This window comes from Ovis canadensis, chromosome 3, assembly GCF_042477335.2.
Source record: "Ovis canadensis isolate MfBH-ARS-UI-01 breed Bighorn chromosome 3, ARS-UI_OviCan_v2, whole genome shotgun sequence".
Classification (NCBI taxonomy): domain Eukaryota; kingdom Metazoa; phylum Chordata; class Mammalia; order Artiodactyla; family Bovidae; genus Ovis; species Ovis canadensis.
In genome coordinates, this window is record NC_091247.1 from 58,851,152 (window position 1) to 58,868,187 (window position 17,036).

The window sequence follows — 17,036 nt, forward strand, 5'->3', positions numbered from 1 at the left end:
TAGAAATTAGAACTTTATTATATTATAAACATTTCCAGAATATAAACTGATTTTGTATTGACTTTTTAAAAACTGTATGTAACTTAAGCTTATTATAATGTATGTCATTTTCCACTTTTCAATCTAGAAAATATACTGCAAGTTAGATCTAACAGGAAAAATATCTATCTAAATTGCTTCACAGAGAAAACTAATGAATATAAAAATACCCACCCCAAACTAAAACCCAATCAAGAAATAGATTCTGTTATTCCTATTAATCCTACTTAAATATAAATGACCTCCCAAGGGAAAAATACTTCCACCATCACAGCAACCAGATGAATAAAAGCAGAGCCACTCTTGTTAAGGGAAATTACATTATGGAAAAGAAAAATGTTGTAATGATTTTAGAAAATAAGGAAAAATATTTCCATGTTGGATAGCAAGCGTACTCTGTTTCCTGTTCTCTTAGCCTTTGTACCTGCTCATGTGAGAAGAGGGATTTGAACATGAACACTGTAAAACCAAGCTTCTCAACTATCAGTTTAACCCTGGGAGAACCAATGCAAGAGCTTCAAAATCCAAGGATAGACTGGTCCCAAAGCATTTCCTCCTCTGTCCTTTCTTGGCCTTGTTCCTTTTTCTCTTTTCTGCGCTTACGTTCCTCTTTCTTAGAGGCTACATCTCGGCTTTTTTTCTCCTTCCGGTTCTTAAGCCTTTCTGTACTGACACTGACTGTTTCTGCCTCCGTTTTGCTGGTTTGGATGCTCTTGTATTTGTCTAAATCTATTTCCTCACAAGCTTTTTCCCTCTTATGCTTGGGCCGCTCCTCCTCTGGCTTTTCTCTGCCTTCCTCTGTGTGCCTTTTCCTCTTCTGATGTATGTGTTTATAACTAGCCTGATGGGCACTGGTACTATTTTCTGGGGAGAGGTGCCTGTAAACTCTAGATTCTACACTGTATGAGCTACAGTTAGACTCGTGCTGACTAAGGTTCGGGGGTACAGGTTTTCCTGAGAAACAGTCCCTGGTGAACTGAGAGTAGCTCAGGGAGTCTAGTCCCAGCCTGCTGTCATGAGCTGGTAGCCACTGAGGTAATTGCTTTTCCACTCTTTGTGAAATACTGCATGATCTTGGGTAGGTTTGGACGGTTCCATATGGGAGTCTTTGCTCAAACATTCTACACCTGGGTCTAGAGTCGACCTCTTCTTTGTACCCATAGGTTTCCAAATAATCCTCTCTCATCTTCCTGAAACAAGTCTTTGGCTCTAAGCCTCTGGCTTTCTGCACTTTGATATAATCTTCAAGTTCATCTTGAAAAGAGTCGTACGTCTTCTTTGAATGCTTCATTAGCTTGACAAGGGATTCTCTGTAGGTAGAAAAAATGAGAGGAAATTCTTCTTATTATTTAATTCTAAATATTTCCTTTACTCTTGAAGAGTCTCAAAAGACAAAGAAGCCCCTTCCCCATCCCAAAATTAAAATCTACTTTGGTATAAAAGTTAAATATCATGACATTATATGCCAAAAAGGAGCATAAGGAAGTCAAATATTGCCTACGCCACTCACAAGTAATTTCATCCTTCTCAGAAGTGAGATGAAGGAGGCAGAAAGGAGCTGACATGTATAATTCTTTTGTAGGGCTAAAAATGTAAGGCTTGTAGGGATGTATGGATAGAAGGACTTACACATCCATGATGAGTGGCCTGATCTGAGTGTTTAAATAATTTCTAAAGTTCAGATTCTTAAACACTGTTGTCTAAGAAAAGTAACAAACCATAGAGAGGTAATTTTTAAAATCTTCTGTTCACTCAAAATAAAATAAACATACATACTCACCAGACAACAGTATTGTAAGACTTAACAATAAAATTGTAAAATGGTTTGGGAATGCTAGAAATTAGAAATCGAGGTATGAGACAAAACTACTCTTAGCTATAGGGCATGAGAAAAGATGAGGGAACGGAGTTCTGTATCTTCTGCATAGGGAATTGGATTTCATTCCGTTACTTCTGATTGGTGAAAAAGACATTCTAGAATGCCTTCTGGTTTGTTCTCTATTAAAGAACTGGTGGGAGGGTTAAGAGGGAAATGGAGGTGAAAGCTTAGAGAAAAGTTTCAGAAGAAATTTCAAGCAGATATGCTAATCTTTGCTTGCTTTTTGGGGGATGGGACAGTACAACTACTATTTCTCTTTCTGTCCCCCACCTCAAATCCTGCATTACAAATATAGCAGAAAATGTACTTAGTATGAGAAGATAATATTTTTGGTGATCTGCTTTATTTCCAAAAATTATGAGGCAGTATAACCCATGTAGTTCCTTCCTTTAACAGAAACAAGTCTGACAGCAATCTAGAGTCATCAACGATCAGCTAGTTTTACTGGCAATTTGAGATTAAAAAGGAAGTTTAAATGAAGCCTAATTTGGTGAGCCAGAAAATTTAGTTCCTATTCAACTTAAATAGCAGAAAAATTTGACTAGAGAAAAATATAACATAATTATTAAACATGGGCAAAAAAATTTGACCAGACACTTCAGAAAAGAATATACACAAATGGACAATAAGCACACGAAAGATGCTCAATATTATTCATCATCAAGTAGATGTTAATTAAAACCACAAAGCAATACCACCATGTACTTACTAGAATGACTGAAATTAAAGAGATTGGTGAGGATGTAGAATAACTGGAATTCTCAAATGCTGCTGGTAGGATGTAAAATGGTATGACTACTTGGAAAATAGTCTGGTAGTTTCTAAGGAAGTTAGACATACACCTACCATATGATCCAGTTATTCCACTCCTAGATATTTATCCTAAAGAGAAGGAAGTATATGTCCACATAAAGACTTATACATGAATATTCACAGCAGTTTTATGTGTAATAGCCCCAGAAAGGAAAAAAAAAAAGCCCAAATATTGATCAACAGATAAATGCATAAATCAAACAGTGGTATATCCATATAATGGAATCAATGATAAAAAGGATCAGACTATTGATATACTTGACAAAATGGATGAATCTCAAAATAATCAAGGTGACTCAAAGAAGCCTGAGAAAAGAGTACATAATACATGATTCCATGTCCATAAAGCTCTTGAAATAGGAAAACTAACCTATAGTGATAGAGTGGTTGCCTGGGAAAAAGTAGGAGGAAGCTCAGCTGGTAAAGGATCTGCCCTCAATGCTGGACACCCTGGTTCCATTCCTGGGTCAGGAAGATCTAACGGAGAAGGGAATGGCAACCCATGCCAGTATTCTTGGGCTTCCCTGGTGGCTCAGACAGTAAAGAATCCACCTGTAATGTGGGAGATCTGTGTTTGATCCCCAGGTTGGGGAGATCCTCTGGAGGAGGGCATGACAACCCACTCCAGTATTCTTGCCTGAAGAATCCCCATGGACAGAGGAGCCTGGCTGGCTACAGTCCATGGGGTTGCACAGAGTTGGACATGACTGAGCGACTCAGCACAGCATTTTAAGGGGCATTTCTGGGGGCATGGATATGTTCACTATCTTAACTGTGGTGATCATTTCATCAATACATGTTTTAAACCTATCAAATTATATACCTGGAATATGTACAGTTTCCTGTACCTTTTATACCTCAATAAAGCTGCTTTTAAAAAGTCACTAATAAGATTAAAAAGATGTTGACAATTGTCAAAACTGGATGATAAGTACAGAAGGTGTCATAATACTGTTTTCTCTATTTTTATGTTTAAAAATGTTTTACAATAAAAAGATTTTACTTCATACTAACAGGATGGCTATAATCAAAAAGATAGATAATAAATAATCTGTTGGCAAAGAGGAGGAAAAACCGGAAACTTCATTCATTCCTGGTGGGAATGTAAAATGGTACAGCAACTTTGGAGAACAGTTTGGCAGTTCTTCAAAATGTCAAACACAGAGTCACCACACAACCCTAGCAATTTCACTCCTAAATATATACCCAAGAGAAATTAAAATCTATGTCAACACAAAAACTTGTACAAAAATGTTCATAGCAGCACTATTACTGACAGCTAAAATGAGAAACAATCAATGTTCACTAGCTGATGAATGGATAAACATAATGTGGCAATTCACACAATGGAACGTTATTCAGCAATATAAAGAAATGAGGTACTACAAAATGGTATAACATGGATGAAACTTGAAGACATGTAGAGCGAAAAAAGCCAACCCCAAAAGATTACAGATGGTGCAGAGATCAAGGAAGAGGTGAACTGAACCTTACCCTTATCAGACTGAGACCTTGGTGGAGAAATCTGATCATATTCACTCATTAATTGCTTCCGTTTTTTAGCATGAACTTTCTCCAAACAGCGAGACTGTGCAACAACCGAGGAGCTAAAAACCATGACAGCAGAGATTAAAAAAATCTATTTTTGCCCAATATTCCACTTCCTTTCACCTGAAACCAAGCAATCTTTTCTTCTAAAAAAAAATTAAACTTGCTTTATTTTGAGGTTTGAAGTTATTGAAGGTTAATTGCTCTATAATGTCGCAAGCACAATCTTGTTATAATGATTAAATAATTCAAAGTTTAGAATTACATCAACATAGATCAACCATCTGAAAACTCACAAAATGCATCTTCAATTTCTTATTTTGTTTCCTGTAAATCTGAAAGTAAAGCCAACTTTTTGAGTGTGTGTTTTGTGCTATGCTTAATCATTCAGTCATGTCTGACTCTGTGCGACCCCATGGATTGGAGCCTGCCCAGGCTCCTCTGTCCATGGGATTCTCCAGGCAAGAATATTGGAGTGGGTTGCCATGCCTTCCTCCAAGGGATCTTCCCAATCCAGGGATCGAACCCAGGTCTCCTGCATTGCAGGTGGATTCTTTACTGTTTGAGCCAAGAGGGAAGCCCAGTGTGTATTTTATCCTTGAAAAATAATATTGTTTATTTAATTTATTTATTATTTTTTTTTAATTGGGTTATTTATTTTTTAAATTTTTATTTTATTTTTTTCCCCCTTCTCTACACAAACATTTTTTTTTAATTTTAAAATCTTTAATTCTTACATGCGTTCAAGTGATCCAAAATTTATACCTCTGAATTTGAAAACAGCACTTGTGAGTTTTAGATTATTTACTCAGGAATTTTACTATATTTAGTCTGAACTAAGAGTGTTATACTTTCACTTGCTTTCAAGTCAAAGTATTAGTATAACATATATAAATAATTCAGTATAAATATGTATAATGCTTCAGTATAAATAATGCTAAAAATTGAGATGTCCTTTATTTTCAACCTACCTCATAATGTGAAATCCATTATGATTCAAATTATGGCACTAGTTCTTATAAGCCTTCTACAAAAGGTATCTGTAAAATGTTCAGTCTTTGCTCACTCAACGTGGTATCTATGAATAAAATAAGGGCAGGTAAGACATTTACGATAATATTTTCAGTCTTCAACCCTGTATCATTTCATATACCATATCAAATCTTAACTTCTCAAGTTAAGACTGCTTATAAGGCTAAAGTACTAGCTTTTTGCTCACTGGAATGGCAATTTCAATATGAAAACATTTAGTAAGCCTCTGATATTGCATATGAGCTTGAGCAAACTCCAGGAGACAGTGAAGGGCAGGGAAGCCTGGCGTGCTGCAGTTCATGGGGTCACAAAGAGTTGGATATGACTTAGTTACTGAACAACAACAAGAATGTATTTTTTAGTTCAGAAAATACTGCTCTGAAGGAGAAGTTACTGGGGCACATTGCAGTAGGACTCTGGACTTGAGGGAAACGATTTGGGGCATTCAGCCTTAGTACTTTGTGTCTTAGAGCAGACATGTTTCTGATTTCTGATCTTTGTAATTGTTAAAATCCCAGTGGTAGCATCTCTCTCCCCATGTTGGCTAACTTCTCCCATCTGGGACTTAATGTAATTGATTTACTTTTCTAAATGCAGGACTTTACATTTTACCCTGTTAAAGGTTTAGGCCACCATTCTCATCTCTGACGATCTTTAAAATTCAGATTCTTTTAATCTTGGCATTTGCTACAATACTAGTTATAATCTAAAATGGTACACAGTTTTGAACAATAATTTCTTTTAAAAGTTAAACACCTACTATAGGACCCAGTCATTACACTTGTATGTATTTGCCCAAAAGACATGAAAACATGTCCATGCAAAGACCTGTACATGAATATTCATAGCAGCTTTATTTCTTATAGCCAAAAACAGAAACAACTCCATCAGCAGGGGAATGGGTAAGCAAAGTGTGGTATATCCATACAACAGAATTATTCAGCGGTGAAAAGGAACAAAATAGCAATACATACAACATGGATGAATCACAAAATAATCATGCTGAGTAAAAGGCATGAGTACCTACTATGAGTCTACTTATAAAAGTTCTAGAAACACAAATTAATCTATAGTGATAGAAAGCAGATTGGTGGTTTCCAAGCACAAGGATGGAGGGAGGGATAAACTGTAAAGGAGCAGGAGGAAAGTGTTCAAGCTGGTGGAAATACCTGGCGTTTTGTTTATGAAAGTAGTTTCATGTCAAATACCTGCCAAAAATTCACTGTACACTTTTAATGAGTGCTGTTTACTATAAGTAAAGTAAACCTCAGTAAAGTGTATGAGAGGAGCTTAAAGATCTAACCTGAATGTTTTGGGAAAAAATTCTACCGTAATTTGTTAAACTGGATACATAACTGTGTATTAGTCGCTCAGCTGTGTTTGACTCTTTATGATCCCATGGACTGCAGCCTGACAGGCTCCTCTGTCTGTGGAATTATCCAGGCAAAAATACTAGAGTGGGTTACCATTCCCTTCTCCAGGGAATCTCTCGGACCCAATGAGTGAACCCAGGTCTCCTGCATTGCAGGCAGTTTACCATCTGAGCCACCATATACATATATACACACACAGATATTTGGCCAAGCAACAAGTGGGATCTTAGCTCCCCGACCAGGGATGGAACCCACCTGGGTCCCCTGCACCAGAAGCACAGTCTTAACCACTGAACTTTAGGGAAGTCCCTAAACTTGATCTTTAAATGTTGGCTTTGTTTCCAGGAAGATCATCCACCTAACATAGCTTAAGCCAACTATGCAGAACTACTGGTTGCCACATAATGTTAATTTTCTCACTGCTTCTAGAGCTAGACATAGGGACTCTGGAGTCAGTACTGGCACTTATTATATAGACTTGGTTAAGTTTTTCAGGTATTGTGGATCTTAAGGAAATTAACAAATGTAACATACTTAGAAGACTATATGGCACATAGTAAATGCTGTACAATTGGGCTGTTTTTATTGTTATTCGGGATTTCATCCATTTAACTGAAATGTTTTCCCAACCAATTATTCCAGTAACTGTGTGGTCAGCTGCTTGTTGTGTCTGACCATTTGGGACCCTAAGGCCTGTAGCCTGCTAGGCTCCTTTGTCCATGGGACTCTCCAGCCAAGAATACTGGAGTGGGTTGACATGCCCTCCAGGGGTCTTCCCACCTAAGGATGGAACCTTCGTCTCCTTGTCTCCTGCATTGCAGACAGATTCTTTACCCACTGAGCCATCTAAAAGCCCATTCCAGTAACTACAGAAAGCCAAATGAAGAAAAGATTATGGTTATACAGGTCAGGAGCACCTGACAGGAGTACCTAATTATTTGCATTTCAAGCTAACCTTTTTTTTTTTTTAAATGAAAGGTCAAATTTCAACTTGATTCTTACTATCTTTTCTGATTGCTGATTTTAAACCAACTCTTATAAGATTTCAGTTTATGTCCTGTGTTAATGTTTGCTATATGTACTTTGATGTCTAAAAGAATAATCAAATGTTAAGCAGAAGTACCCAATCTATTTACAAGTTGATAGGTCTCAAGCAAGAAATAGTTTGTTTCTTCTGAAACTCATTTGGAGTATTTTTCTCAGATTGGGGTTAATTTTTGTAAAAAATCTAGCAAAATTCTGAAAACTTGATGTTCCTATTTGTACATCACAAGTCTAGTTATAGATGACTATCTACAATGCCATTCACTTCCAGGAAAGATACAGTGCAAATAGAAAGAAAATGTAATCTTTTATTTGGAGAAATGAAACTGCACCTTGTTATTCAGTATCTCTACAAGGCTTGGTTTTATTTCAGTATTAACAGGTAAAGCCATTGCAAAAGCTAAAGTAATAAAAACACTGCACATGAACTACTGAGTCAAATATGAAAAATGAAAAGTATGAATTACTTGCAATTCAAACTGTCTAAAAAGACTTAGTATTTAATACAATACTAAGAACCACGCCACTTTTCCTAATTCTAGTCTTGTCAGAAAATTTGTTACACCCCAATTCAGGGGCTTCCCTGGCAGCTCAGATGGAAAATAATCTGCCTGCAATGCAGGAGACCAGGTTTGATCCCTGGGTGGGGAAGATCTCCTGAAGAAGGGAATGGTTACCTACTTCAGTATTTTCGCTTGGAGAATTCCATGGACAGAGAAGCCTGGGAGGCTACAGTCCATCGGGTCAGAGTTGGACACCACTAAGCAAGCATACAATCACCCTTTTAGAAATCTCAAAACCTGAATTTAACTTTTGCAATGTATGATATATGTTTTTAATATGCCACAATAGGTTTAGTAGGTTTGATGAGTAAATCAACTCAATCTGAGTGAAAAATTTACTAAAAATTTTCATGTCCACAAGACACTACCTGATTTGTGTTGTGATATGACATTAAGTTTTTAAAAATACTTATTAAATATCTTTAATCACTGAAGAAAAAGTGAGCAAAATTAGAATGTTAATTTGGCAAGTTTTAGGTGTAGTTTCCCTTTAATAAATTCTTCTTTAAATATATCAAATTAATGACACGGTACTACACTTTTACATCGAGTTCACTAAGAAGCATTAAAGGACATTTTCCCCACCATTTGCATCTTCTCTCAGCAATGTTATGTACTATTCACTGTACTTTGTTAAAGTTATCCAAAAGTATTGTTTTTTTATGCAAGTTAATAGTATTTTTTAAAAATCTCAATGTCTAATTGTTACTAACATTTACAGATAGTATTGGTTTTGTATATTAACCTTGTACTTTGTGTCCTTGCTAAACTCACTTATTCTAGTAGCTTTTCCAAAATTCCTTGGGGTTTTCTACATAGATGATCATTTATTGTTGTTTAGTTGCTAAGACGTGTCTGTTTTGTGACCCCGTGGACTGTGAACTGCCAGGCTTCTCTGTCCATGAAATTTCACACTGGAGTGGGTTTGCCTCTTCCTTCTCCAGGGGATCTTCCCAACCCAGGGACTGAACTTTATTCTCCAGCACTGCAGGCAGATTCTTTACCACTGAGCCACCAGGGAGGCCACAGATGATCAGATCATTAGTATCAGCAAACAAAGTGTGATTTCTTCCTCTCCAATCTGCAAACCTTTTTTCCTTTCCTGACTATACTGGTTAGGACGTCCAGGACAATACCAAAAAGAACTGGTGAGAATTGACATCCCTGCCTTGCTCCTGGCTCTTGAGATTGGCAATCTTTTAATACCATTATAACCTTAAGGAAGACTAGAGCACATTATGTATCAGGAAAGGGGTTCCCAACCCCTGGGCCACGGACAGTTAACTGTCTTGGCCTCTTAGGAACAGGGCTGCAAAGTGGAAGATAAGCGGCCAGCGACCAAGCAAAGCTTCGTCTGTATTTATACCTGATCATCACTTGCATTCCCCAGTCCGTGTAAAAATTGTCTTCCACGGAACCGGTCCCTGGCGCCAAAACTGTTGGGGAAAGCTATTTTAGACTAGGTAACCGATTCCATTCTCTTAACCAAAATATGCTGCTTTATTCCTTTTTACCAGAGGGTCAAATTTCATTTAAGAAGTTTTGAGAGATGCAGTGCATACGTTCTAGCATTATGAATATTCTTAACTGAGTTAGTTATTAACCTTGCCTTTTCAGGAAATGAAATTAGTATGTGACCTGAGTTTGCCATAGAACTGGATGACTTATATTTTACACTAATAAAATCACAAAAGTAACAGGATTTGCTATGTCACATTTCCAATGACAAAACATAAAGGAATTAACAAAATCATTACTTGGGATTACTGATTACAGATGTAATATAAAATTTATGTCTATTTGTATTGGTTGTGCTGTATAGCTTTCGGGATCTTAGTTCCCTAACCTAGACCCCAGCAGGAAAAGCGCTGATTCCTAAGCATTAGACCGTCAGGGAATTTCCTGTCTTTACTTAAACTAAGCCTTTGGTAAAGAATCCACCTGCAGTTCAGGAGACCTGGACTCGACTCATGGGTTGGGAAGACCCCTGGAGATGGAAATGGCAACCCACTCCAGTATTCTTGCATGGAAACTTTCATGGACAGAAGAGCCTGGTGGGCTACAGTCCATGGGGTCACAAAGAGTTGGACATGACTGAGTGACTGCTCATACACAAATGTTTTGAATATCAATCACTGTAAGTAATCTATGGCTAGCTAGCTCAAAGATCTTGACTAGATCAACTAACAAATTAGCTTTACTTGGGCCAAGGCAGACATTCTGAATCAGAATGTCATCAAATATGTGCCAGTCCTTGCCAAAGGTCAGTAAATGTGAATAGGTCAGTAAGAGTGACCATGTCCTAACATAAGAACCTGGTTCACGGGAGGGGCTCTAAATGGTTTCTGAATAACTATAAGGACTTATTAGCTTGATTTTCTGTCATCTGTCTCGAATCTCTGCGAAAAAACAAAGGAACACTTCAACAATTGCTATGTAAATGGGTTAGATTCAATAAGCAGTTGGAAATGTTCTTCATTCTCAAAATGAGTCTAATTTTCTTTTCTTTTAAAAAGCCAGATAAGAAAGAACTGTTTGCTGTGGTTTTGTTTCTATTGATTTCTTAGGGATATTATTGTTCTGAAAAAGGTTTTTAACTATCAAAAATATTTGAGAAACTTCTTTTAATGAATTACAAAGTGTCCCGGAAAATCTTACTACACTTTCACCATAAATGTGATGTATATTTCTTTTCATGTAAGTCTGGTCATGTGGTATTTGAGTTTTTGTGATTGAGTCTAATTTCTCAACTTCCTATTTGTAATTTATACCTTCTATATGTTCCTTGCTTGCAAATTCTTAATCCTTACTGACCTTTATTATCAAGCCTAGTTTAAGAGAAGCTCCTTCATTAAGTATTACAGCTATAGGTGAAAATGGATCAGGAGTTTTAATAGTCCTTTCAGGATCTTGAAAAGGAGAGAGGAATTTAATAATTGAAAGGATGACAATTCTTTGACACCTTTTGGAGGAATCTTAAGAAAAAAAGATACTGGCTAAGTACTAGATAAATTTTTTTTCTCTTCTGGCTCATGTACAATTAGAAATTACATTAGGCTTTTATAAATATCTAAACTAAAAATATACTGGGTCCTAGGAGTGTTTTAAATAGAATATAAAATATTTACCATTTGTTAAGTAGCAGTTAACTGAACAATTAATAAACATATTTACTTAAAAGTGACAAGAGGTAATTTTTAGGTAGTAAATTCTATTTTCCAAATCCTAACAAAATCTCAGCTGTAACTCAAAATATTTCACTACTCTTTGAATGTCACTTGACAGCCATTGTAAGTCAAAGTTTCACATTTTATAAATTGCTGTTCTAGTACACAGCCAAGCCAAACCAGTTCATAATTTTAAAGTTGGCGAGGTCCTCTATTTGGTTAGTGCAGACTTCCTCAATCTTGACACTGACATCTCATGTAGGATAATCCTTTGTGGAGGCTGTGGTATGTCTATGTTGGTGCCCTGTGCTTTTCATGTTGTGTGTGGCATCTCTGGCATCTAGCAGATACCAGTAGTACCTGTGCTCACCAAGCCGTTCCTTGTCCAGTGGCAAAAACTAAGAAAAAAAGTCTCCAAACATTGCCAACTGTCCTCTAAGGTAGGGGTGGGGCAAAAGCATCTGTTTGTGAAAGTCACTCAATTGGGCTAGTCCAACTCCCCTCCCCACAGATGACAAAACAAGTTCAGAAAGTTTGGGACTTAGTGTCATAAAGCTAGTTGAGAAATTAGCACTAGAATCTATTTAGTCAAAGACTCCTATGCCCTCATAACCACCTTGAAGCAGTACAGAAAGGTAATTGCCTGCCAACACTTTGTTTTGAACTGATTTTGTTTAGTCTTTAGTAACTGCATATATTCCAAGTCACTGCAAAAAACAAAACAAAAAAACCCACTCTGGCAAAAAGCTTCCCCCCCCCCCCCCATGAGAAACTGTTTCCAAATTTCTGTTATGTGGCTATGGAAGCTAAACTGAATTGTAGTCTTGACATCATAATAGCTCAGGCTTGTTAGTGAAAGGCAGGAAGATTGGTATGAAAGCAGAAAATTCAGATTTTATTTTTTTAATCTCAGAACAGTAATACTAACCCAGGCTGATTGAAGACACTAAACCTAGTCTTCTAAAAGTTGCTATCACTAAGGTACTTAATGAAACATCATTTGCTTGCAGATTCTGATTTCCATTTTTAGTGAATGGAATTTATATAAAATACTTACAAAATGTTCTAAGAAATTTATAATATTTTACTGTTTTGTCATTCCTTCAAGTGAAAGGTATAAAAGATTATCTAAGAGTACACAAAAATAGAGTATACTGTGGAAGATGAAAATAAAAATTATTTTAATGAAGTTATATTTACTGCAGTCCCTCAGGAAAAAAGAAAATTACCCAACAATGTTCTGCCTTCCACCAAAAATAATGTTCTCATTTTGTCTCTCTGGAGACAAAAAGCAACACGAGGCAACACTGCAATTACTAAAAATTAACTATGAAACTGAAGATGGCTGAATGTTCTACTAGAATCTTCTGCAGTGGGATCAAGCACCACCATGCAAAATCATTTCAAAACTGCCTTAAAGCCTAAACTCAGTTTGGAACCAGCAGTTTGTAAGTTCTTATAGTACTTGTAAGAATCCAAACACCTCTTAGATCGAAATGGTCAAGAAGTAGCTCTTTGTTTTAGGGAAAATGAATTGGTGAAAACTGTAAAATCTCTAGGCAGGTATACTCCTTTCAAACTTTTGCAGAGACCTGACCATATTTTAACATGGTCAAGTTTGAATGAACCAGCCCCATCGTTGAGCTCAGGTCTGGAAACGCTCACGGCTGTCAAATATTTACTGTTTGTTCTAGCCAACATCTGATGAGGATCCTGGCCTCTCTTTCATAGTTCTTACTAAAGGGTTTACAATTGCGAACTCTCCCTCAGTCTCTGAAATGTATTTGTGTCTCCTACAGCTCGGGAGTGTCTGAGTCTCACGGATCGAAAAGTCATTCCTTTGAAATGTGATGATCATGTACTTTCAGAGCCTGTCTCCCAGTTCCTGTGGGAAAACAGAATTCTCACTTCCATAATTGCCAGCAAGCTGACACTGCCCAACCCTTTGTAATTCTGCACTTCCCCGACTCTACTTGAATCCCACCCTTCCCCATTCCTTAAGACCCCCAGTCACTTCTGCGAAAAGTCGGAATGGAGCTCAGTATTTTTCCTACTATCAGTAGTTACTGAATAAAAGTTGTTTTCGCCGCCCTAACTGAAGTCCTGCTTTGACACTGGCAGGTGGTACCTATTAAAACCCACACCACTAACAAGATGAGCTTGTACATCTTGGAGGCTTGTTTTAAAGGGTGTTATCCTCAAAAAACCCGGAGAAACTCTGCGAAGTGATCCCTCAAAAACTTCACCCCCTCTTCTCTTCCTCCAGGGCCCCAGGAACCTTGGGCTCGCGTGTTTACTTCCTATTCTCCCCAAACTCCGACTCCACTTCTTCCTACGTTGTGAGTGAGGTCGCTACTTTCCGGGATGTTGACTTTCACCCAGCGCAGGTCTACGCCCTTCCGCGTCTGGGGCCTTTTCTCTCCTTGCCTCTGGCCCCATCACATCCTCCCCTTCCCTCGCCCTGACACTGTCTACAGCCTCGGCCGGGTCGCCTCTCTCCCGCTCCAACCTCAGCGCCCCCGGCAGCGGAGACGTCCCTTCTCCCTCCGCGATCCACGTGGGAGCCCGGCGCCCGTTTCCCAGGGGTGACGGGTGGGGAGGGGAGCGGAGAGCCTCAGGTCCTGTCCGGTCCGCCATTTCGCACTCTCCGGGCGCGCCGGGCCTTTACCGGGTCGCAGGATGGAGGGGCTGAAGGCCCGGGCCGCCCCCGCCGCCGGGGCGGGAACTCACCTTCTCTGAGGCAGGGGCAGCGTCTACAACTACTGTCCCCCTCCCCGCCAGCGCCGCCAGCCCGGGGATAGGCCGAGGTGGAGGTGGCGGAGAGGCAGGGACAACCGCTGCCGCACCGCCGCCTCCGCCGCTGCCGAACAGGCGGGGTAAGAGGAGGAGGAGGAGGCGGAGACCGGACTTCCTGAGGGGAAGTCGCCGCCACCACCAGCGGCTGACTGGACGGAACCGGGGACCAGGGCGGCGAGGCGCGCTACCGCGCTTGCGCAGTCTCCCGCCTCTACGAAAGCCCCGCCCTCCCGGTTGCCCTACCAACTCAGTGCGCCACTTCGCGAGTTCTCTTCTACCCTGGCTTGCATTAGCCTTTCTTTTGCTGTTGCTTGGTGTACCTTGGTGTTCCTTGGTCTTTTGCTGTTCTTTGGTGATTTCCCTGGTGGCTCAGTCGGTAGAGAGTCTGCCTGCAATATGGGAGACCTGAGTTCGATCCCTGGGTCAGGAAGATCCCCTGGAGGAGGCAATGGCAACCCACTCTAGTATTCTTTCCTGGAGAATCCCATGGACCGAGGAGCCTGGTGGGCTACAGTCCATGGAGTCACAAAGAGTCGGACAGGACTGAAGCGACTTAGCACGCATCCACCATTGGAAGAGAGGAAAAACTCCTGGGGCAGCTCGCTTTGGGAGAGTCTGAAACCAATTAGGAAGCCGGTACCCGACGATCCTACATTCAGGGCAGCAAAGGAGACACAGATGTAAAGAACAGACTTTTGGACTCAGTAGGAGAAGGCGAGGTTTTGAGAGAATAGCCCTAAAACATGTGCATTACCATGTGGTAATCATGTGTATTACCATATGCTCTTGAACCAGTGCAAGTTCAATACATGAGTCAGGGCACCCAAAGCTGGTGCTCTGGGACAGCCCAGAGGGATAGGGTGAGGAAGGAGGTGGGAGGAAGATTTAGGATGGGGGGGAGGGGGGCACGTATACTTGTGGCCGATTCATGTTGCTGTATGGCAAAAACCATCACAATATTGTAATTATCTTCCAATTAATGGAAAAAAACCCCACAAAAAAACCTAGAATTTTCCTGGTTCTGCAGTTAAGAACCCACTTTGCAAAGCAGGGGACTTGGGTTCAATCTAAGATCCCACATGCTGAGGAGCAACTAAGCCTGCCCTTGTTGCAGAGAGTCCATGTGCAACAAGGAAAGATCCTGCATGACACAACACAGACCCTGAGTGCTGCAACTAAGACCAGACATAGCCAAATGAATAAAATTTTTAAAAAATCAGAAAAATACATGCCTTCCTCCCTTGCTGGTTTTCTTTGTTAGAGCCTTTAATACAGGGTGAGAAATCCTTGGTCTTGATATGCTGTCATCATTGCTCCATAAATGACTTCTTTCTCTCTCCTGACACCCTCAGTGTATGCAAGTATACATACACACCGGTTCATTTCATCCTCTAATTCCCTGTCTCCCAAGGAAATTAATACCCTGTTGTGGTCATTTCCTTTCATATGAATATAATATATATTCATGTGATCATGTGATAAAGATATACTCATTTGAAAGGAATATATGTGTGACTGGGGAAAAAAGTTTCAATTATTTTTGAATTTCATAAGATTTACGTCTTTCTCTAGCAGTATTCTAGGACTTGTTTCACTTGCTGTTTTAAGGTACATCCAAGCTGTTGCATATACGTGTAATTTCCTCGTTTCGTTGCTGTACAATATTCCACCCATCTCCCAGTTGATGGGCACGCCCCCTGGTGCACTGTGCAAAAGTTTCTCTTCTGTATGTTCTCCTTTCCTGTCAAACTAGCATTGCCTAATTTCAAGTTCTCATTATCTTTTGTTAGAGCCAGGGCAATATCTGCCTTACTTATCATCATTCCTGATTTTGTTACCGAAAGTGGGTTCTGGGCTGCTCGGTGCTCAAAAGTCAATAAAAAGTCCAGTTTAGTGGGAAGGAAAGTTTTCTTTATTTCAGATGCCAGCAAGGGGGAGATAGGGTGGAATCTGTGGAAAGACTAACTCCTACCCTTGACAATCAGTGGACAAGAGCTTTTATAGACAGAGGGAGTGGCTCCATGCAGAAACAGCACAGTCAGCTCTGACAGTCACCTTGAAATTGGTCATCAGTGGTCTGACCAGTGTCATCTTGATTGTTTTGTGTGCTGTGGTTTGCTTGCTCAGTCATGTCTGACTCTTTGCGATCCCATGGACTGTAGCCAGGCTCCTCTGTCCATGGGGATTCTCTAGGCAGAAATACTGGAGTGCGTTGCCATGCCCTTCTCCAGGGGATCTTCCCAACCCAAGGATCGAACCCAGGTCTCCCGCTTTGCAGGTGGATTCTTTACCATCTGAGCCACCAGGGAAGCCCATGAATATTAGAGTGGGTAACCTACTTCTTCTGCAGGGGATCTTTCTGATCCAGGAATTGAACCAGGGTTTCCTGCATTGTAGGCAGATTCTTTACCAGCTGAGCTACCAGGGAAGCCCCTGGTTGTTTTAGGTACAGTTAATCTTCAGGGTGGGTTTATTCCCATTTCCTTGAGGCCAGTTCTCGGAACTGGGGCAGCTTATGTCATGGCCTACAGTCTGGTCATCATGTGGTTAACTTCATCTGTGGGGAGAAATATCTATAAGACAGCTCATAGGATACAGCTCAGAATATTATCTATACCTCTTGGGGAGGAACTAAAGGCCCATGACTTTGCTTAATGACTGCATTATTATCATTTCTCCTTTGACTGTTTTCCTTTGTTTATGCATTTTTTCACTTCTCTGATTAAATTTATTATTCGGCTAAAGTTGTTCCATTATTTTGCCCACAAAGGTCCATGTAGTT

The 17,036-nt window shown here is 39.7% G+C and overlaps 1 protein-coding gene across 3 annotated transcripts; it reads right to left on the reverse strand.

The window, feature by feature from the left end:
- KRCC1 (lysine rich coiled-coil 1) lies at positions 1–14,459 on the reverse strand. Of its 3 annotated transcripts, XR_011446583.1 has the most exons (4): positions 14,189–14,459; positions 5,251–5,357; positions 4,226–4,338; positions 1–1,349 (listed from the first exon to the last, which is right to left on the reverse strand). XR_011446583.1 is itself a non-coding variant. In XM_069580364.2 (2 exons), exon 2 carries the CDS (start codon positions 1,328–1,330, stop codon positions 557–559), a length of 774 nt encoding a protein of 257 aa, XP_069436465.1. In that variant the 5' UTR covers positions 1,331–1,349; positions 4,226–4,314; the 3' UTR covers positions 1–556. The 3 variants fall into 3 exon arrangements, 1 of the variants encoding a protein (XP_069436465.1); XR_011446584.1 differs by lacking the exon at positions 5,251–5,357 and having other exon boundaries at positions 14,189–14,415; XM_069580364.2 differs by lacking the exons at positions 5,251–5,357; positions 14,189–14,459 and having other exon boundaries at positions 4,226–4,314.
- Between the last annotated feature and the right edge of the window lie 2,577 nt (positions 14,460–17,036).